The 21,588-nt window shown below is 54.3% G+C and overlaps 6 protein-coding genes across 6 annotated transcripts; 5 read left to right on the forward strand and 1 right to left on the reverse strand.

The window, feature by feature from the left end:
• Positions 1-541: 541 nt before the first annotated feature.
• Positions 542-2,437, forward strand: WHR41_06124 (uncharacterized protein; the record flags this gene model as incomplete). The annotated part of the gene is made up of 1 exon (XM_069374729.1): positions 542-2,437. One exon carries the CDS (start codon positions 542-544, stop codon positions 2,435-2,437), a length of 1,896 nt encoding a protein of 631 aa, XP_069228145.1.
• Positions 2,438-3,124: 687 nt separating this feature from the next.
• Positions 3,125-7,105, forward strand: WHR41_06125 (uncharacterized protein; the record flags this gene model as incomplete). Its single annotated transcript, XM_069374730.1, has 1 exon — positions 3,125-7,105. One exon carries the CDS (start codon positions 3,125-3,127, stop codon positions 7,103-7,105), a length of 3,981 nt encoding a protein of 1,326 aa, XP_069228144.1.
• Positions 7,106-8,412: 1,307 nt separating this feature from the next.
• WHR41_06126 (uncharacterized protein) lies at positions 8,413-9,105 on the forward strand (the record flags this gene model as incomplete). The annotated part of the gene is made up of 1 exon (XM_069374731.1): positions 8,413-9,105. The coding sequence occupies one exon, from the start codon at positions 8,413-8,415 to the stop codon at positions 9,103-9,105; it is 693 nt and encodes a 230-aa protein (XP_069228143.1).
• Positions 9,106-9,941: 836 nt separating this feature from the next.
• WHR41_06127 (uncharacterized protein) lies at positions 9,942-11,462 on the forward strand. Its single transcript, XM_069374732.1, has 2 exons — positions 9,942-10,872; positions 11,043-11,462. Exons 1-2 carry the CDS (start codon positions 10,253-10,255, stop codon positions 11,047-11,049), a joined length of 627 nt encoding a protein of 208 aa, XP_069228142.1. The 5' UTR covers positions 9,942-10,252; the 3' UTR covers positions 11,050-11,462.
• Positions 11,463-11,867: 405 nt separating this feature from the next.
• On the forward strand, positions 11,868-12,718 carry WHR41_06128 (uncharacterized protein; the record flags this gene model as incomplete). Its single annotated transcript, XM_069374733.1, has 2 exons — positions 11,868-11,945; positions 12,131-12,718. The coding sequence occupies 2 exons, from the start codon at positions 11,868-11,870 to the stop codon at positions 12,716-12,718; spliced, it is 666 nt and encodes a 221-aa protein (XP_069228151.1).
• A 6,212-nt stretch (positions 12,719-18,930) lies between these two features.
• Positions 18,931-20,546, reverse strand: WHR41_06129 (uncharacterized protein). The gene is made up of 4 exons (XM_069374734.1): positions 20,428-20,546; positions 19,331-20,375; positions 19,204-19,273; positions 18,931-19,144 (listed from the first exon to the last, which is right to left on the reverse strand). The coding sequence occupies exons 1-4, from the start codon at positions 20,451-20,453 to the stop codon at positions 19,029-19,031; spliced, it is 1,257 nt and encodes a 418-aa protein (XP_069228150.1). The 5' UTR covers positions 20,454-20,546; the 3' UTR covers positions 18,931-19,028.
• Between the last annotated feature and the right edge of the window lie 1,042 nt (positions 20,547-21,588).

Consider the following 21,588-nt stretch of genomic DNA (forward strand, 5'->3'; position numbering starts at 1 on the left):
TTCCGAGGTAGTTTGATTGGCCGATGCAGCAAGGCTAGAAAGTTGCGTGCGCGATAAGGCCAGGGAGCAGTCGGAAGGGCTGAGAGCGCGTTTGGCAGCCGGGGCAGATGCGGATGGCGGTGAGGGTGAGGGGCACGTGGGAATCCTCGCTCGTCCGCCTTGCTCCGGTGGCAGGTGGCACGGGTGGCTGCTCGTTGTTATCTCCACCAAAGTCTTCGCTTCCGGGAGTCTGGGCTTCCGAGTATTTTTGGGGTGTCACGTGATGGTCGCGGTCGGGAGCTCGGGTGTGACAGCGGGACAGCTAGATCTAATCAGATTGAGTAACAGATTCCCGTTCCCGGCCTCACTGACCTGCTCACCGCGCTCTTCGTCTCTGGGCACCGACTCCTGCCGCCGCTGCGTGACCGAGGGCGCGGCGTTTGTGAGTCGTGTGCTGTCTGTGTTGAGTTCTGTGGTGCTGGCCGCTCTCTGCTCTCGCATCATCTACCCCGTGCTTATCTGATTTCGACTTGATGTTCGCGTTCATCACTCCAACGCCGCCATGATCATAGACCGCATCATCGCTCAGTCCGGCGATGTCTTCATTTCTTCTGCCGACCGCGAGAGCCGGGAAGAGCTCGTCAGAAAGCTGATCGCGGGTGCTGAAAGAACAAAGTGGGCCATCTACCACTACCAAATCACGCTGGCATGCGTCGTGCTGGTGCTTGCTATCCGCCATGCCTGGGATACTTTCACTAGGTCTCGTAGGGCGGCAAAATTATCCAGGCCTCTTGCGGTTTATGCACGAGCGCCGACCGTCTCAGAATACAAGGCTCGAGAGAGATGTAGGGACCGAGATGGGTCTGATTCACTTGGCAGCAGCACCACGTTGATGGAAGATGGTATGATCGTTGAGCAGGCGAGCCAGCCATGGAAAGCAGACGATCGAACGACGCTGCTGCCAAAATCCGACCGGAAAGTGACGCTAATATCACGATTACGATCTTTTTTAATGTATCAGCCGCGGCCTATACCCTTCTTCAACAAGACTTTACCAGAGAATGCCACGACTTTGCTCATCCTGGCTCTTCTGGCCATCAATATATACTTCACGGTTTTGGAAATAGTCTGGGAGATACCCCTGATGTATGTCTTTTCTGACCGTACCTCCCTTATCTTTGCCGCCAACCTGCCCTGGCTCTACATTCTTGGAGCGAAGAATCAGCCACTACGCCTCCTCACTGGACATTCTTACGAACACCTCAACATCCTTCACCGTCGGCTGGGTGAATGGCTGTGCTTCGTCGCTCTACTGCACGCGGGCAGCATGTTTATGACATGGTACACGTTCTTCCGGCCCAACGGTGGATCTCTACAATGGTTTCTCGCAGAGAGAACCGTTTATATCGGCCTCATCACCCTCGCGCTCTACGAGACACTCTACGCCACCAGTCTGGCGAGCTTCCGCAGATGGTGGTACGAACTCTTCCTCGGACTGCACGTTGGACTACAAGCAGGCGCTTTGGGCTTTCTTTATTTCCACCACCGCGGCACCAAATCCTTCGTCCGCATCACCCTCGCCATCTTCCTCCTCGACCGCCTCGTCTTCCGCCTCCTTGCAAAAACCCGCTCCATCCAGGCGGACATCAAACTAATGCCCGACCGCAACACCGTCCTCCTATCCGCAAACTGGGTCCTCCCCACCCGCCGCCGCACACTCCTCACCTCCGTCCTCCCCCACCCAATCCTCCAAGGCTGGTCCCCCGCCGCCCACATCTTCCTCACAATCCCCTCCCTCGGCCACTCCCACGCACTCCAAGCACACCCCTTCACCATCGCCTCCGCCGCCCCAGCCCCCACCGACTCCCACGCCTGGCTCAACCTCATCGTCCGCGCCCTCGACGGCTTCACCCACGACCTCCTGCTCCGCGCCCACACGGCGCAGACGCTCAAAGCCCGCCTCGACGGGCCCTACGGCTCCAGCCACGCGCTGGACATGCTGCGCTCGAACGCCGTGGCCGTCGCGCTCGTCGGCGGCTCGGGCGTCGCCGTCGCGTACCCGCTGCTCTGGGCTCTTTTGCATCCTACTCCCGCTGGCGCGGACGCGGACGCGGACCCTGAGCCCGCGGCTTCTAGGCCAAAGCGCAGAACCGCTCTGATCTGGATCGTGCACCAGGCGGAGCATGTTGAGTGGATCGGCCGTGAGCGACTCGACGAGCTGGCGGCGCTGGGCTTGAAGGTTGTGTTGCCGGCGCCGACGCGGGAGGCGGGGAGGCCGGATGTGGAGGGGTTGGTGAGGGGGGTTATTGAGGAGATGACTACTGGGGAGGAGGGGGAGAGCGTTGGGGTGCTGGTTTCGGGGCCAGATGGGATGAATCGGGCGGCGAGGAATTGTTGTGCGCGGATGGTGAGGGAGGGGCTGGGGATCGAGGTTAGGGTGGAGAAGTTTGGGTGGTAGGGTGAGGTGTTGGTGGTGGAGGAGGAGGAGGAGGAGGAGGAGGAAAAGGAAGAGCATCGTAGTTGCTCATGGATGGCGGCTTGCACTTGGTATGCTTGGTTCTTTAGATATACACATGGGCAACGAGCAATGAGGGAGTGCTTTGATAGATCACTAGATTATTACATGGGGACGGATCCCGCAGCGTCCGTAGTCTCTATTTAAGGTTGCAAGATCTTAGAAGCACATCTTGTCGTTTGACTAAATGATCTCTTATAAAAGTACCACATCCCTATTGAAAAATCTCCCTCCATCGTACAGCAAGGTTGGTGGTGGTGCTAAGGCTGCGTAATGACAAGAACGGCTGCGTAGATTCTGACACGACCTGGGCAAGCCCCCCTCAGGCATCTTTTTGACTTCCTTTCACTTGACTGTGGAGCACTTCGCCATATCGTTTGCCATTTCGCAATATCTGTTTTGTATCTCATCTATAGATTCTCAGACACAAAGCACACAACGGCCGGCGCAACGATCGAACAGTTTCAAGAAAGCTTCATGGTTGTTGTTTGCGCCTAAAGCGGCGATCCATAAGCCAACGCCACTTCACCAGAGCGTTCCATTAATATCTTCCCTTTCCAAAGCAACGTTGCAAACGACGATGCGATCACCGTGGGACTGAAGCTGTGCTCCAAGACGTTTACTTCAAAGATGATGGAAGGTGCCAAGGCCCCGGACTCTTCGTCGTCGCACGCTTCCACGCCTAGGGCCAATCAGTCATCAGCTGAGGAGTTCGGCACTCCAACGGACGGTTCGCAAACGTCGCCTTCTCTGTCTGAGGCAAATGACATTTTAGCTAGACCTAAGGTGCTGGAGTCGAAGATCTCGAGCGAGGCTAGCCATTTCCTGTCCGACCTTTCGAACTTTCTGGCTCTAGGCTGCCTTGTTGTCGAAAGAGGCGTGGCGGATGGATCTCCTGAGTACGACGAGGGCGGCAATCTCGTATGGCACGATATTGTTCCTGAAGATGAAAACTTGTGTCGATTGGCCACGGCCGGCTGGATAAGGGCGCAGCACTGTCAAAGCGTCGCCGATCCAAGGTATACCATTTATCGAATCTACATCTTACCTGGTGACGTTGGGCTTCGCTTCTTCGATAGACAGAGCAGGCGATTACAAGCGTCTCTGGAAGCCATCATCGCAAAAATCGATGTCAGTTCTGAGACTTGGAGCGGCAGCTACGCTTCTGGCCAGCATGTCGGCTTCGATCAATGGGCCAAAAGCGACGAGGGCTCGCTCTTTTACATGTTTAACAAGCTACCGTCACCGCGCCCTGATCCGTCTGTCGTCAAAGAGAAGTACACCCGAGAAGCGCTGGAAGATCTTCTCGACCCAAGCTCAGCGCTTGTAGGCCTCAAAACGCCGCTGTATCCTTACCAACGACGATCCGCGGCTCTGATGCTGCAGCGAGAATCTGTACCGACTTTGCAGCTGGACCCGAGGCTGGAACTTCGATCGGCGCCGGACGGCTCACAGTTCTACTATGGCGCACGCGACCTGCAGTTCGTTCGAAACCCTCGATACTACGAGTCCAGCCGTGGTGGAATTTTGGCGGAGACGATGGGCTTGGGGAAGACTTTGATGTGTTTGGCACTGATCTTAGCGACCCGTAATCATCTCCCGAAAGTTCCTGCTGCGTATGGCATTCCGCCTGTGCGGGCAGAAGTTGCGTCGCTGGCGGATATGGCTGTTTCGGCGATCAATCGGAAGTCTGTACCCTGGAAAGTCGAGTTCGAGCGGATCGCCCATGCCACTCAGGAGGATATGGGCAGCTGTGTTGAGAGGCTGCAGCGCGACCTGCCTGGATACGAAATACCGGTGGAGCCTGTCCGCTGGAACCGCAAAACAGTCATTCCTCCTCCGTTGAAGAAGACTCTGGCGGCGACCACGCTGATTGTCGTTCCTCGGAATCTGTGTAAGCAGTGGCATTCTGAGATCCACAAGCATGTCGATGAGGGCATATTGCGAATACTTCTCATGGAGGATTCGAAAAGCGTCCTACCTCCTGCTCGTGAACTTCGCGAGTACGACGTTGTGTTGTTCAGTCGGACGCGCTTCGAGATGGAGGTCAAGGATGGCTCAGACGACCAAGGGCGCCGCATGGTCTCGAGGCCTCCGTCCTGCAACTGTCCTTACATTGGAGCCACGAGGACTGTGGACTGCCACTGCGTGAAGATGGACGACTTGTACGAGTCGCCCCTAAAACATCTGCATTTCAAACGCCTCATCATCGACGAGGGCCATTTCTTCTCATCGTCGAACACCACCGCGGTCACTGTCGCGAAGAAACTCGTGACGGCAGACCACCGCTGGGTCGTGAGCGGCACACCTGCGAAGGACCTCCTCGGCGTTGAAGCCGACATGTCGGTCGCGCAAGACGCCGCGCCAGATGGCCTGCAAGGGTCTCGGGATGCGGTGCTTGACCAACGAAGACACTTCAACGTCAAAGAAGACACCACGGGCGCTATCAAAAGCCTCGGCACGCTTGCAAGCAACTTCCTCCGCATCAGGCCGTGGGCCGCAGAAGATCTGGGCGAGAGACCCGCAGTCTGGGAAGAGCATATCTACAGACACGAGGGACATCGAAGACGCACCTTCTCCGGCTTCTCGAGCTGTTTGCGACGAACTCTTGAGGCGATGGTAGTCAAAACGCAGCCGGAGGACGTCGAGCAGGACATTGACCTGCCGCCTCTCACTCACGAAGTCATCAGACTGCAACCTTCTTTCTACGACAAGCTGACCGCCAATTTGTTCACAATAGTCTTGACGGCCAACGCGGTCACGTCAGAGCGCACGGATGCCGACTACCTCTTCCACAAGAACAGCGCCCAGGCTCGATACCAGCTGATAGGCAATCTGCGTCAGAGCGCTTTCTTCTGGACGGGCTTCAGTGAGGAGGATATCGAGGCGTTCAGAAAGAACAGCAGAGGCTACCTGGACAAAGAGGGAACTAGCTGTAGTGTGGAAGACCGCCAGCTGTTAGAAGAGGCTCTCAAGGCATCGGAGGCGATCCTGTCGTCGAACGGCTGGAAAGCGCTGAGTCGTTCACACGAGCTGGGCTTGTTCGTCGATCGGTGGCCGGCAGAGAGTGCGGATTTCTGGTCGTTTTGCGGGAATGTCTCGCCGTTACTTACGGGTATTACGCAGTTGTTGGAAGCTCAGAGGCACGTCAATGAACGCATCGGGCTGGACGATCCTGGAGAGGGCCTGGCAGGCGTCGGTATTCGGTCGCTCAGGCGTGCGCAGGAGGGCCATAGGGAAGATCAGGTTGTCAAGAAGGAGGCCAAACCCACTCTCTCGAAAGCTGGGATTAGTCTCAGCGGCGAACCTACTCTCAAACGAAGATCTTCCGCGTCGAGCGTGACCACGAAAAGCCCAACGAAACAGCCGAAGACGAAGCAAACTAAAAGAAAGTGGGACAAGGAGAAGAAGGCTGCAGTGAAGGTCGAAACCGACCCCGACGACCCGCCCACCACCTACACCAACCCCTCAGTACCCACCCCCAAACGCCGCCTCAGCGACCTCCGCCACAGCACCCTCCCCGCCACCTCCCCCTTCAACCCCACAACCATAACCGGCACCACCTCCGCCAAACTCAGCTACCTCGCCTCGCAAATCCTCCGCCACCACAGCACGGAGAAAATCCTCGTCTTCTACGAAGGCGACAACATCGCCTACTACGTCGCGCAGACGCTCGAGCTCCTGCACATCCCGCACGAAATCTACGCCAAATCGCTGCCCGCCGCGCTCAAAGCCGAGTACGTCGTGCGCTTCAACGAGCAAGCCGCCCAGCGCGTGCTGCTCATGGACGTGCGGCACGCGGCCTTCGGGCTGAACATCTCCGCCGCGTCGCGCATCTTCTTCGTCAATCCGGTCTGTCGCCCGAACGTCGAGGCGCAGGCGATCAAGCGCGCGCACAGGATTGGGCAGACGCGGCCCGTGAGGGTCGAGACGCTGGTGCTGGCGGGGACGGTCGAGGAGAGGATGTATGAGCGCGCGAGGCGCATGACGAACGTGGAGCATCAGGGGGTTAGCCATTTGGAGGATGATCGGGGGATGAGGGAGATTATTCAGGGGGCGAGGTTGATTGAGGTCAGGGAGGGGGAGGGGGTGGGACAGGGGCAGATGGCGCCGTTGGAGGTGCCGCAGAGGCTTTGGGGGAGGGAGGGGTGGTGGGATATGTTGGAGTTGGGGACTAAGGGGGTGCAGCAGCAGAGGGGTGGGAAGAGGGTGAGAGCAGGGACGCCCGGTGGGCAGGCGGATGGTGGGCTTGAGGAGCAGCCGCAGAGGAAGAAGAGGAAGAAGACGGTAAGGGTTGTGACGCCGCAGCTTCAGCCGGGGCCTGATGCGGCGAGTGCTGCACCGTCGACGGCGAGGAGTACGGATGGGCCTGGGCCTGTGATGGCTGGCGCCAGCGGCGCGAGTGGCGAAGACGATGAGGATGAGCCTATGATGCATCGCTGGCAGAGGCGTTTGTCTCAAGGGATGGAAAGACTCATGTCGGACAAATCACAGGGGACACAGAACCTGACGAGACAGGAACTGGACTCTACGAATGGAGCAACAGAACAAGGCAGAGGATTGCACCCGGAGTATGCTCGTCCGTTGTCTGTCAACGAGTTGCTGAATTGATTACGGTCGGCCAGAGGGCGTCTTTGGGAGGGTTGAGACTTCGGAACATGCAGAAGACAACGTAGGATGATGTGACTCTGTGTGTACAATACATCCAGCGCCGTGTCCAAACATGTCTAGTGGCATCTGAAAATATTGCTTTTTCCAACCTTGCATGGGAGCTTTGAATGGGCACCGGTTAGGTTTAGATTGTCATCGATCCCAGACCGGAGTCTAGAAGTATTTTCAAGGTTGCGTGCTTTGGGATGTCGAAGATTGGCGGTCGATGAGAGCGTATTTGCGGATGAACGGCACAACACGGGGAAGGGATCCTGTATATGGACGGACGGAGTATCAATGCCGGCGCCACAAAGCCATAGACGAATATATTCATGCCTGAGGTACGAACCGAACCCATGAGCTGAGACGAAGAACGGTCGTCGCGACTCCTCAGGCAGCTACAGCCTCAGGCATTCAGCCACTCAAAGCGGATCTCGCACCGAGCTCGCGGTCTGCCGGTCTCAGACACAGCTACCGAGCACCGCCATTCATTCTCCCGCTCCATCTGTGGATTTCATCAATGACCTCGTCCAATTTCACGATCACGATCAAACCATCATAATACGTAGCATTAAAGTCATTCCAGACCAATAGCCTCGAGTTACTCCCTCGCGAACCACGGTACCGCCCACCGCCGGCAGTCTCGCCTGGTGCCCGCCGTTTCGCCATGACGCCGGGCGACATGTGGCCTGCAACCTGCAGAGCACGACAGCCACACGTCAGCGCCGCGACGCCGCGCGTGGCTGTCGATGCCTCGATGCGCCGCAGGTGGCTCGATCCGCATGACACGAGCGGATCCACAGTGCGCGCTGCAGGGGGGTGTCCTCGGTGTCCTTTGACGAGGGCTGGAAAGTGGAGAGAGTACAGTACCTAGTGGAGAGGGGCAGCGGCTGCTCGCTTCGTGGCTGAGAGCTGGCTGGGCTTGAGGCGCATTGCGTCAAGCTGCGTCGTGCTGCGCTGCGTTGCGTTGCGTCGCTTGCCAGCGAGCAGCAAACAGGTTTGTTGCCCGCACCCGAGCATCCCGGCCAAGGACAGACAGCCTTTCGCGGGAACCCAGTGCGTCTAGCGGACCTAGTAGTCTCAGAGCTCCTCTCGTCCTCTCCTGTCCTGTCTATTTCCATCTGCTCTTACCATTGCAACTGACCCTACCCCGGCTTGCGACTGCGCTGTGGGAAGTCACCGGTACATCTGACCTTCACGACACCTCTCTCTGGAGCAATTGAGAAACACCTCGGAACACAACACCTTCAGCAACCGCAACCGCAACCATGTCGGAGCAGCAGAAGACTCCCGCGAAGAAGACCCCCAAGAAGCTGGGCGGCAAGAAGGAGCCCGCTCAGCAGCCCACGCCCGACCAGACCGACGACGCCGAGGTCGAGGGTGAGGCTGGTGCCGAAGGCGGCGTGAGCGCGGAAGCCAACGCAGACGCCGATGCCAGCGCAAGCGCCAATGCCGGCGGCGGAGCGGGCGCGGGCGCGGGCGCCGACGCTGACGGCGAGGAAGACGCTGAGCCGGAACCCCAGCAGCAGCGCCAGCAGTCGCGACGCCGCCAGAGCCGCGGCCGTGGACGCCGGGGCGGCGGTGAGAGCGACGGCGAGTCTGTTGCCAGGTCGGACGTGAGCGCGTCCGGCGGTCGCCGACAGCGCCAGAGGCAGAAGAAGCAGCAGCAGACGAAGAACTCGCAGGGCGGCCCGCTCGACGACATCACCGAGAACGTGCCCGGCGGCGAGCTGGTCAACGGCGCCGGCGACATGGTGCAGAACACCGCCGGCGACGCCGTCAACAAGGTCGGCGACACCGCCGGCCAGGCGCTGGGTGGCCTCACTGGCGGCAAGAAGGGCGGCGAGGAGGAGGAGGGCGGCGGAGAGCAGCTGCGTCTGAGATTGGAGCTCAACCTCGACATTGAGATCCAGCTCAAGGCCAAGATTCACGGTGACCTGACGCTTGGTCTGCTGAACTAGAGGGTTTGCGCGAGTTGGAAATGCGAACAAAAAAGACTTGACGCTTTTGACGATTTCGTTTCGATGGTTTTTCTTTTTTTATCTGACAGCTAGGATGGCTTGACGGCTGGCGTTGCTTGGAGTGTTCGCGCTGGACAATTATTGTACATCTATTCTATACGCAGCTATTCGATGGCAATGCAATTTTCACAATCTACGATACGCCTCATTGAACTTCGTTAAATTCCATGATCCCTTACACGGCCACAGCATTCACTGTAAGCCCCATCGCAGCCTCGAATGGCGCATTCGGTACTGTGCCGTCTGTGGCTGCACACACTGCCGTCCCATCTCACATTCCCCAAAATCACCCTCGCACGCCTCGCTCCCCATCCACGCACCCAGAGCCAACCCGCTCGGCTCTCCCTGCCAGCTCGCATTCACGATGACGACTGCCTCCCACTTCCACTCCGCCGATTACCAAACCCATGCAAACCTTCCCGCGCAATCTCTGCCCTCGCTTCCACGACGCCCCAGCCACCAGCCCGGATCGAGCAGCCACGCCCACCTCGGCGCGCGCACCGAGTCGCATATTCCCCGAGGCGTAGGGTGGGAAGTGGGGCCTTTACGAAACGCGCGCCGTTGCGGTCGAGGCACCGCGCGTTGCGCTGACTTCATCGCGCGTTGAGTTTGTGGGGCGCGCAGCAGCCGGTGATGTGTGGCGCATGTCATCCCTGTCGCTGCCGCGGGGGCTCATTCGATCATCGCGCGCGCAGAAACCGGTTTCGAGCGGGCGTGGCGGATGCACTGCTGCGCTGCGCTGGAGAGCTCCGGGGCGAGCTTGCTGGTGGCATGCTCGGTGACATGGCCTGCTGGTACGCTTGCTGAGTGCTGCGCGGCGGACGTCGGTCTGGTCTCGTCTCTCTGGCTGCTGCTGCTACCGAGAGTCCTGCTCTTGCTGCTTGTTCTTGCTCTCGACTCCGCTTGCTGGGCAATTGATCTGCTGGATTTGATCTTCTTTTGCTGCGAGACGACCAAGGTCTATTGAATAGCTTGACGAGGACGACGATATCGACGACTACCTACACGACACACCAATCTTACCCTCCCGAACCCTCCCTCCTGCACCGCCACCTGAATTCCCCAAACCGCCTCCCAATCGCCCACCATGGCGAAAAAGGACTGGGACCGCCAGTACCACGACCAAGCCGAGTCCGAAGGCGAGCAAGCCGACATCGACCGCCGCAAGGCGCAGCTCATCGCCCGACAAGCCGAAGACGGCGGCCCCGAGCGCCAGCATGACCTCGAACCCACCAAAGCCCGCACCGTCACAGAGCAGAAGAAGCTCGACAACCTGATCGCCATGCAGCGGCGCGAGGAGGGCATGCAGACGAACCGGTCGCGCAGCACCTCGCGCCGCGACCGCCGCAAGCGCATCCAGAAGGCCATGCAGGACGGCAAGTACATGCACACGTCGTCGCTCGAGGGCATCGAGGAGGCCGACGCCAGCATGGAGCTGCACTCCCAGCGGCCGTTTGAGCGCATCGGGCCCGACAGCACGTCCATGGACGGCCCCGTCACGCATGCTCGTGCCATGCGCGGCGAGATCCCGCTGCGCGGCAGCGATCCCAGGCAGCCGAAGTACATCCCCGAGGACCAGAGGCAGACGATGGGCGGCAGCGGCAACCTGGGCGACAACGACGGGTTGAAGCTGTCGCTGGAGGCCAACCTGGACATCGAGATTGAGCTGAAGGCTTCGATTCGTGGCGACTTGACGCTGAGTTTGTTGTACGTCTCACCCACTGTTTCTCTTCCCTTTCGTGTGTTGCCCCCCGTTTTGCGTTTGGGCACTTTCCCGACACTATACCCCACCGCGATTGCTTTTCCAAAGATGTATTCAAATCCAGCCTTCGAATGTCATTCTCACCTATCCGACACAGCGAGTAACCGTCAACTAGTGCGTAAACCAAGGAAGAAACGACGAAAAAAAGCGCCACGAATTCGATGGCGGAACCCCTTCGCCTTCGACCTTCACGAATTTCCAGCTCGACGCACGAACGAAACCAGATCAACAACTATCGAATTTTCCTTGGAAGCAATCGCACTTACAAGCGGGTATCCCGACTTTTGGGGATATTCCGACTACGAGAAACTTCACGCGAGAGCGACAAAGCAAGACTGGCAGGAGGGGCTGACGTGAGGCGCGATTGTACAACTTTGTTCATCTTTTCTCAATGACCGGGTGTTTTTGTCGTCTGGCGTGCTTGGGGTTCTTCTGTTTGATTGATGAGAGCCTTTTGCGGCCTCTGTTGGGTACCGGGATTTGTTATTATTTGGTATATACTATATTTATGACGAGACATATGTGGTCTAACTATCCTCGATTTTGATGCCAGTGGGTACTTGGTGCTGTAGATCATCGAAGCAATCGTTGTGCTCTGCCTTGTGTGGCTCCTTGAGAGCTGCGCAGCTGCGTTGGTGAGCTTCGCCGACAAAAGCGGCCTATTCACTCTTCAGCCATAATGATTTTAGCCATTTCTCATGGACCAAACCCCTGAGAGACGTTGAATGTCTTTCTACGCTGCTTCCACCACGTACAAGACTCCTCGAACTGTCCCTAGACATCTCCCCTCTGATCCATCTCCGTCCGTCGTGGACCCGTCGGCCGCCAAGCCGAAGCCGGACCTCACCTCTCGACTTCCGGCTGCGTTATCAGATGTCTTTCAACAACCAACGATCAAACTGCCGGAGGCTCCGCACGCAGGAGCCAGGCCACGCCGACGATGAGTGAGAAACAAGCCCAAGATGCTGCGGCGCAGCAGCGGATCGTCAGCCACATGCAGGCGGACCACCATGATTCTGTGAGTTTGCCACGTCTCGAATGCCGGACCTTGAAAGATCTACAGTTGTATGCTCTGTATCCCAAAGGGGATTCTGATAAAAGAAAAAGATTGAGCCCTTTGAATCATTTAGAATTCCAAGCAATCAGAAAAATGCAACATCTAGCAAAGACCCACCCAAACTGACCCCCCCTCCTCCCACATAGATCGTCCGCTACCTCGAACACTACCGCTCGCTCCCCGCCCTCGCCGCCGGCGCCGCCCGCCTGCACTCCATCGACCTAAACGGCATGACCATCCACGCCTTCCCCAACGCCCACCGCATCCCCTTCGACCCGCCCCTCTCCTCCTACCGCGACGCGCGCGCCCGCCTCGTAGCCATGGACGCCGAGTGCCGGCTCGCCCTCCGCCGCTCCGACACGACCATCTCCGAGTTCCTCTACCCCTCCGGCACCTATGCGCTCGAAGTCCTCATCGTGGCCGCCACGTTCGCAGCCTACAGCTCGCGGCGCTGGTTCGCGCCGGCGGGGCCTGTCGCGGGGCTGCTGGGCGAGGGCTTCGCGGGGTTCAGCTGGACGATCCAGCCGTGGTTGTTCTGGGGCATGGTGGCGATTCATGCGGCGGAGCTGGCGTGGTTTGTGCCGGCGAGGCTGAGGCGGCATTCGGTGAATGTGCGGCGGAGGGAGTTTTGGCTGTGGTGCGCGGCGGAGTTTCTGGGCGGGGTGTTTTGCTCGCGGAGGTTTGATGCGCTTGTGGAGAGGAGGAGGAGGGAGGCGGAGGGGAGGAAGCATTGAGCGGATTTATCATTGGGTTGAAGCTTAGCTAGGCGCGAATAGCAGGAGGAGGTAGAATACGTCACGGATAGAAGACTGACGTATCATCCTGGTAGTGATTGTTAAATAGTATCCTACACGTTACGAGATTTATCTTTGGGGTAATCCTTTATTACCTGCTATTTACTTATTAGTAGTATAAGGATGTAGCTGATTAGAAGAGCGCTTCAAATAACCGTGCTAATCCTTCCCCATGATGATATACTATTTGAAAAGGAGGGGATATCTATGATACTCAAAAGGATATACTCTTACAAACCATCGCTAGTATATTACGATTCTATCAACGAGCGCTTGACGCTTACATACAAGGCTATTAGCAGAATGTCGGATATTAAGCAGATTCAAAGGCACATCTCGGACGAGGCGAGGTATACGTACAAGAGCGAGTCAAGTTTGCTACGTAACGGGCAACTATAGATGTTATTTGGGAGGTCACGAAGACGGTGCAGCACTAGGTGAGTGAGCTTAGTGTGCTAGGAGATGAAGAGTATCATAGAGCATGAGATCATGAACATCGTGGACGAGGAAGTCGCCGCTATCATTCAGCAGCGTGTCGCCGGCATAGCTGAATAGCAGGTCACTAGGATTGTTTAGCAGCAGATCATCATGTCAGTCAAACGGAAGGTCGCTTCAATCGTCCAAAAGCAGATTTCAGCTATTGTCTAAAGAAGCTATCCAGCATTCAACTCACCAACCCAAGCCTGCAGTATGCTAATGATGTGTACACCCAACCGAATAGTCATCCTAGCGACTTGTAGACGCTCTTCATCGGATAATTTGAATCTGAAGTATCGCCGTTCTTGCACGACAGCTTCATGACTTTCAGAATCTCGAAGCGCAAAGTGTCATAGAAGGCAGATGTGTTTGGTGAAGCATAGTCGCCATCGCGACAAATCGAGCATATCTCAACTCCGGTTTGCTTTACTCCACTGCCATGTTGCCGAATGGTTCATCGGATATCAGCCCCGATCTCAGAGCCAGGCTTGTCAGACAAGCGGTATTGACTCCACACAGGAATAATAGATATCAACTTCACTTCTATACAAGCTGATTCATGGTCATTGTCTGCATAACCGATCACGCTAATGTGAGGCACACCAAGGGTCTATTCTGGAGCGACATGCAGCGACCAGGAGAAGGCGCAGAGCAATGAACGCCTCGACGATCAAATAGGCTCTTGCTGATAGATAAACGGGACACAAATGCTGCACACAATCCGAACGGTGAGCATAAGCCATCTCGACGCATCACCGCTCATCAAATCATACTAGGTCCACCATGAACTCGCTGAAAACCCCGCAAAAACGTGAAGTCCAGCCCACAGCAGCCCAAAAAAAGCAACGTATAACGAGGCGAATTTCCAAACACATGCTTCAGGTGTAGTCGGGAACACGGCATGCCACGGCATGCCAGGCAGCGATATGGAGGCAACTACACAGGATGCTGATCAGTCACAGACTCGCACCGACTTTGAGCTCGAGCACTTTCCATTGACTAGATCGAAGTGGGGGATATGAGTTCCACTCGATTGACGGCCCACGAGATTGAGGGCCTGCGGACAGCAGCGAGTACCTCGGCTTCAGACAGCGAGAGTGGAAATTTGTTTTGCTGCGTAAACGCCAAGCAGGCTCCTATTAGGCAGCGATCAACCATCGCGAGAATAATAAGCGCCCGCACAGAAGTCAATAGATAACGTTTACTACGACAATGGACATACCTGCACCACCACCGCTTCCCGTTGCCCGAGACATGCGTCAGCCGCCATGCAAGAACGTCCAGGAGCCTGCTCAGCCGCCATTTTTGACTACAGGGTCAACAAAAGAGGACAAAGTGTTCAAATTCTTCGACTTGCCTGGCCCCTCAGCATCTATCTCAGTAAAAATCGTTGTACGACATTATCTAGGTGGTCCACATCTCAACAACGTTCCTGCTCCGGAGCTATACATGATTCTCGGCCGGTTGCGATGTCTACATTACGCAATTGGCAAATACAACGCAGGATTAGAAACGCCTTTCCCAGCCTTCACTGAATACTGGAGACACCGTGTCTTGAATCATTTGTCCGGCTTTGGTTTTCAGCTTCACTTTGCTGCGCATCCTATTCACGTCGCTGGATTGAGCGAGCTTATTCAGACAGTCGAGGACATCTTCTCCACCGAAATTCGCGAGGGTCGAGAATGTATCAAGGACGGATCGATTACGTTTGAAGCTCTCGGTGAGCTATACCGGCACGATACTCCGGTATACAGTACAACATATTTAGGAGGAACGCCTGCCGTCTTCTACGTTGTCGATTCGTACTATCAGGAGCATCGAAATATAACTGGGGTACAGAAGAGTTTCACTTGGATTCTGGAGTTTGTAGCGACCATGGGTAGCCACGTTACAGTGGTGAGCGTGACCGAATGCTTAAACGCGTGGAGTGGCGTCCGTGCAAGACCGCTTTCACACCTTACGTACGTTCCCCTGAGTAGACTCGAGAAATCTCATCTTCAGGAGCGAGGAGAAAGCTACACCAAGTATGCAGCTGGCGGTGCAAAATTCTTACGCTACGAGGGCGATTCATTCTTTCGTCATTCTCGACCCTCTCAGCAAAATAATGCTTCGCTTTCTGGCTCAGCATATAATCGGCTACCTTCTAGTGGCCGGGGTATGATAGACGTAGACCGAGGCGCACTCTTAGGCCACCATGCATCTCAGGGACTTGACGAGCCAACCTTGGCCATGATCAAGCTTGCTGAGCGTTATCGACGATGGAAAAACACTAGTTCCAAAAGAGGCTCATCGACAGATACGCTTCTGCTTTGGGAAACGGTTCCGGAAGAGTTCCAGCTATACTGCTGGCCTGCTCTAGTCGGTTTTAGCTTTTCTGCCAAGTCCTGGGGTCATGTGTTGGTCTCCGGCCTCAGCTATATCGAGTTCAATGACAAAGCGTTCCAGGAACTTGTCTTGGCTGAAGAACGTAAACAACTGATACGAGCCTTGGTGCGATTTGGGAACGACCACGATATTGACGACATTGTGGGGGGGCAAACAGAGTGGTGCGATATTCCTACTACATGGACCTCCTGGCGTCGGTAAGACGCTAACAGCTGAGGCCGTCGCTGAGCTTCTTCGCCGACCGCTCTACTATGTGACTATGGGCGAGTTGGGCTTGACCCCCCAGGAAATGGAACATCGGCTTTCTGACGTGCTGGATCTTTGCGCCGAGTGGAACGCAATCACCGTACTGGACGAAGCAGACGTGTTCTTAGAGCAGCGGAGCACTTCCGACTTGGTGCGAAGCTCTATGGTATGCGTAATGCTTCGCCTTCTTGAATATCACCCAGGTATACTGTTTCTCACGACTAACCGAGTACGATCCTTCGATCCAGCATTTGAGAGTAGGGTGACCGTCGCCTTGCGATACGAATCACTGGATTTCGAGGCCCGCATCCAAATCTGGGACAATCTTCTCCGACGCGCGTCTCTTCCAATCTCCTCGGAGGTGATATTGAAAGAACTAGGAAATCATGAGTTGAATGGAAGACAGATTAAGGGCGTAGTTCGTTTAGCGTGTGCACTTGCTAAGGAAAGATCAGCTCCTGCGCTTACCCAGGACATTTTGGATACTACACTCCAATTCATGTCGACAGGGAGAGAAGGAATGGCGAATGACCATTCATGGCAACCTTAACGCATTCAGGATTTGATTTAGAATTCACATGACACTACCAAAGCTTTCAGTCTGATACACTGTGCAAGCTATTCAAATCAGGCCACGGCTTCATATCAGAGCCTAGCGCTGAATCTTTAGTCACCTGACTATACCACACGTGGTCATTCAGGATCTCATAATCCTAACAATGCGTCTTCAGTACAACCGGGGCTGTACTTCTCCATTTCCGAATTGTTGCAGATTTCTACGCCGTATTTGGCGCGTTCCGGAAATGACTCTCCGATCGTCTGCCTTCGCTCACCGTTTCGGCGTACCGATTTCAAGCAAACTGCTGGCCAAGTAGCGAGAGAGAGAAGCTGCGCAGCAAACTGAAAACGATCAGGATTCCTACGCTGACATCAGCGACAAAGAACAGTACTCACGCAGGCTTTTACCTTGCGAGCGGCCTTCCTTACTCAACCCATGCATGGAAGCACAAGAGACGACAAAGAACAGCAAGAGAGAGCCCTCGATTATGAAGTTTGGAGGTTGGCGTTCGGCAACTTGGAGCTTGGAACAGAAGCGAGTTAAGCTCGCATTATAGTGCAAGATGGCAGTGCCTTTTCAAGCTGCCGCGTAGCGTCACTAGACTTACTCCCGAAGACGTCTGCGGACGATAGGAATGTCCGTCGCTCCCCAAAACGTACCATCATCAATTGCATCACGTCTCGACTACTGCCTTTAAACGATGGTCATGAAAAATGTACGCAAGCTTCTTCTAAATCTCACGTTAAAGGCGAAAGCAGAACATCAAAGTCGATTACGAGGATGCCATACGGGATCAAGATTTGATTTGTGCATTCTAGAAGCATACCACAATCATGGTATCACCAGGAAAAGATTTTGAACGTCTGGCAACAGCAAGAGTCAGTATTTGAATACTCGCTGTGGCTGGCCTGGTCATCGGCCTCGGCTTCTGGTTGTTCGGCCATCGCATCATCCGGTCGCTTGGGAACCGTATTACGTAGCCCTCGCCGACTCGCGGTTTCTTCATTGAGTTCGGAGCCGCATTGTTATATGAGTGCCGGTCTCTACAGAACACGGTGAACATCGCATTTAAATGGACACCTGCTGCGCCGCGGTCTCCCGTTACATGGACTGTCTCACTGCACTTTACGATTTCTTGGGATCATTGACTTCTAAACGCTCCAAGACATGTGATCTTTGATCCGTGAATCGATCCGTGGATTGATTGTGGATTGGTCTATGTATCGATATATGGATTGATCTGTGCACTACTCCGTGATTTATCTGTTGGTTGGTGAATATTAGAGCGAGCATTTTATTTCCGCTCCGTACATGGTTTTCGTCCTGGTAAAAGGATGGTCGATACGAACACATAGGCTGGCATGGCTAGCTATTTCGTTCAAGTATGGTTTGGGCTATGTCACGAGAAGCCTCGGTCGCGAGTACCATAGCTCATCCAGCAAAAGGAAAAAGGGAAAAGCTCATTATCTATGCGTGGCCGATCTTGATTTATATTCAACATTGGATGGAACTTGGGTAATTTTCAGCTCTCGATAGATGCTAATTGTAGCCATTGTATCCCCTATGCAGGACCTTGCGGCGCTAGAGCGAGACCAAAAAAGCAGAGCAACGTGGTGTGTAATGAGACCTGTGCGAAAGAGACCTTTCCCTAGCTAGAGCTCATTCCATGGCTTTGATGACCCCATCGGAAATGCCTCCTCGATGTTGCTGCTCTCGTTAGGCACCTGGATTTCACCACTGAGCCTGAATTGCTTTCAATTTAAACGGCTTTGAGCGTGTGATTAAGGCTGCATACCATTCCGTCTGCAACGACAATATTAACGTATTTCATCAAGTCCGGATCAATAGCTTCCTACAGCGCCCAAATGAAGCTCTGCTCTCGCACGACTGGTTGCAAAGCCGCACCGGAGGAGTTCTTGGAGAAGTAAGAGACCCTCACTCGCATTCCATTTTTGCTCGTGACTGACTTATTGCAGCTTGCGTACGGCCCTATCGACACGCCTCTCACCCGCCAAATCCAACGATTGGCTAGACCAGACTGAGAGTGCAGGCCATCCGCAATGATCTAATGCAAAATACGCACGTTGTTGAAGACGTAGACGCTAGCTTGGCGTAGTGATCTAGGGCAACTCATCAAATCGATTTCCTTCGCGAAGTAGCCCGAAGAAGGTTTTGCGTATCGTCTGTAAGCAGTTTGTAATCTGTGTCTCAATCAGACTTATCGCACAAATTTATTGGCCCCGAACGCTCTGCAATTGTAAAGACCTTGGTGTGACGCACTGCTATAGCCGACATATATGGCAACATCGCCACTGCTACAAACGAAAAGCCGCCGAGCCGGTGCGTCGACATGCGAATATAACTGCGACGGATAACAATGCTATAACGTGTTGCATATCTTGGCCAAGATCGATTCACAGATCTGGGTTTGCAAGAGGGTATTGTGGCAACGGATCACACGCGCGCTCGATTGCCGACATGGAAAGGCAGGAAAGGCAAGGGATTGATTGAAGGTAGTTAATGGGCGATTAAGGTATGCACGTCGCGTCCTATGTACTTGAAAGCTTACTGAACATCGACAGCTCACAGCGGCTGACCCAGTGCACGGCCGTATGGTGTGACCATTATTGATTTCAAGCCGCCTGGAACCGTCTGGTGGTATTGCATGTCATACTCCTGTGGAATATTCTCAAAGTCATCTGCAAGACATCACTATCAGCACTGTATAATTTGAGATCGACGAATACTATTTACTCACCGACTTTAGTGAACACAAACGAAGGATCGTACTTCCCTTCCTTGACCAAGTCTAAGAGGTATGGGTAGTACTGTAGACTGTCAGCTAGCGGTACCTGAGTATTCATGACAGGCTAGCGATGTCAAACCTTCTGCGCCATTAATTGTCCGCCCCTGAGAGTGATGGTCTTTTCCATCAACATACCGATAGGGAACATATTAGTGTTGAAGAAGAAATCTCCAATCAACGCAACGTTCCCGCCCTTCCGCGTGGCTTTGATTGCCTGGGTGACAGTGTCGGCACTGTCACCCTCGAGTCCTGTTGCCCTCATGATCTTGTGCTTGGTCGAACCTGTGCTGCGGAAGCCACTTGCTTCAATCCCGCGGTCGAGACCGTGTGGCTCGACGGACAGGATATACTCATCAGGCTCCACTTTGGAAACATCCACAGGTATCATGCCAAAAGACTCCGCGATTTTGAGACGATGGAGGTCTTTGTCGATAGCATATACTTTCTTCGCGCCGCGGATCTCTTTGGAAAGCTTTTGAATCGAGAGGCCGATAGGACCGCAGCCCCAGACACCGACAACGTCGCCTTCGCGCACTTCGGCAAGCTCTACGCCGTGCCAGGCCGTGTCGGTGACGTCGGCAAGGGCAAGAGCTTTCTTTGCAGGCATGTCTTCAGGGCACTTGATGAGCACCAGGTCGGCGTTCGGCACGCGACAGAACTCCGCTTGGTCGCCTGGATAGCCACCAGTAAGGTGAGAGTAACCGAAAATGCCGGAAAGGCGATGTCCGTACAGGTTCTCCATCATTTTCGAGGGGTTGGTTTTGTCGCAGAGTGAGTACTGCTGTTCCTTGCAGTAGAAGCAATCGCCGCACGCGATGACGGGTAGGATTATGACTCGGTCGCCGGCTTTGATCTTCTGGACTTCTGGACCGATTTCATCGACGTAGCCAATCGCCTCATGGCCCATGATGTCCCCTTCTTGCATCGCTTGGTTCATCTCACCGCCGTACATGTGCAAGTCTGAGCCGCAAATGCAGCAGTGCGTGATGTGCACGATGGCGTCTTTAGGCGCTGTGATAGTGGGCTTGGGAACCTCGCCAACCGTGACGGATTTTGTGCCCGTCCACTGCGCCGCTTTCATCGTCTCAGTGGGATGGGGTTTGTAATCTGTCGTGTAGATCGGACTGTATGCTTGTAAGCATAGAAATGCCATGGTGCAGCTGTAGGAAGACTGACGCTGGGACTTTTGACGAATCCGCCATTGTGCAATATGGAGGTTTTGGGTACGAGGAGTTGGGTGTGTTCAGCTGGCTATGGTTCTTGAGAGCTTAGTGCTTGCTCTCAAAGAGCGAAGAGTTTGAAGCATGGCTGTATTATAGATCCACTGCGGCCTCCAGAAATGCTTTTACCATGGCATCTGTCAGTATGACAGCTCGTCCAGAAATGCCTTTACTATGGCATCTATCATTATGACAGCTCGTTTAGAAATGCCTTTACCATAGCATCTGTCAGTATGACAGCTCGTCCAGAAATGCCTTTACTATGGCATCTATCATTATGACAGCTCGTATAGAAATGCCTTTACCATGGCATCTATCATTATGACAGCTCGTCCAGAAATGCCTTTACTATGGCATCTGTCATTATGACAGCTCGTCCAGAAATGCCTTTACCATGGCATCTATCATTATGACAGCTCGTCCAGAAATGCCTTTACCATGGCATTATCACCAATGGGAAGTCAACTTCCAGGTAGCAAAGCATGATCTTATCCGATGGGCTGAGGCCGTCTAGGCAGTCGTGTCTCTTTCAAGAATAGACTTCCTGCTCCTAGAGTTATGCGTAAGGGTTTGGTCATAATGAGAGAGCCCTGACGGGATGCTGAGCGACAGAGAGAACTGCATCCAATCGAGTGCTTGGCAAAGCCTCCGGGCAGTGACCGGTGGTAGGGCATATACGCATATGCGGGCTCATAAGTGCATGCATACTAGACCACATTCATGATCAGTAAGGCTTAAAAGGGAGCGTAAGTGAATCGCATTGTTTAGGCTTAGTAGGTACTAAGAGAATACCTAGGGGGTCTAATGCGATAGTACGATAATTACTCAAGTGTATGTTATAAATTACGCTTTAGAGTATCGCTTACGTAAGGAATAGAAACTTGTAAAATAGACTACAGTGTAGAGAACTTAAATATTCTACTCATCTTAAGTAGTGATAGAATCTTTAAAAATCTAATTAGTAGTTATAGAATTAGTATAATATCTTCTTTAAACTAAATAGTAAGTTAAATATAAGAATATCGTGTTAAGAATATAAGTTTGTATAGCCTAAGGCCACTAAACTTTAGGATGCGGCTAAACTACTTAGCGCGACATCCTTGATAACATTACTAAG

The sequence above is a fragment of the Cladosporium halotolerans genome, assembly GCF_011745625.1.
Source record: "Cladosporium halotolerans strain TM138-S3 chromosome Unknown Sca22, whole genome shotgun sequence".
Taxonomy (NCBI): domain Eukaryota; kingdom Fungi; phylum Ascomycota; class Dothideomycetes; order Cladosporiales; family Cladosporiaceae; genus Cladosporium; species Cladosporium halotolerans.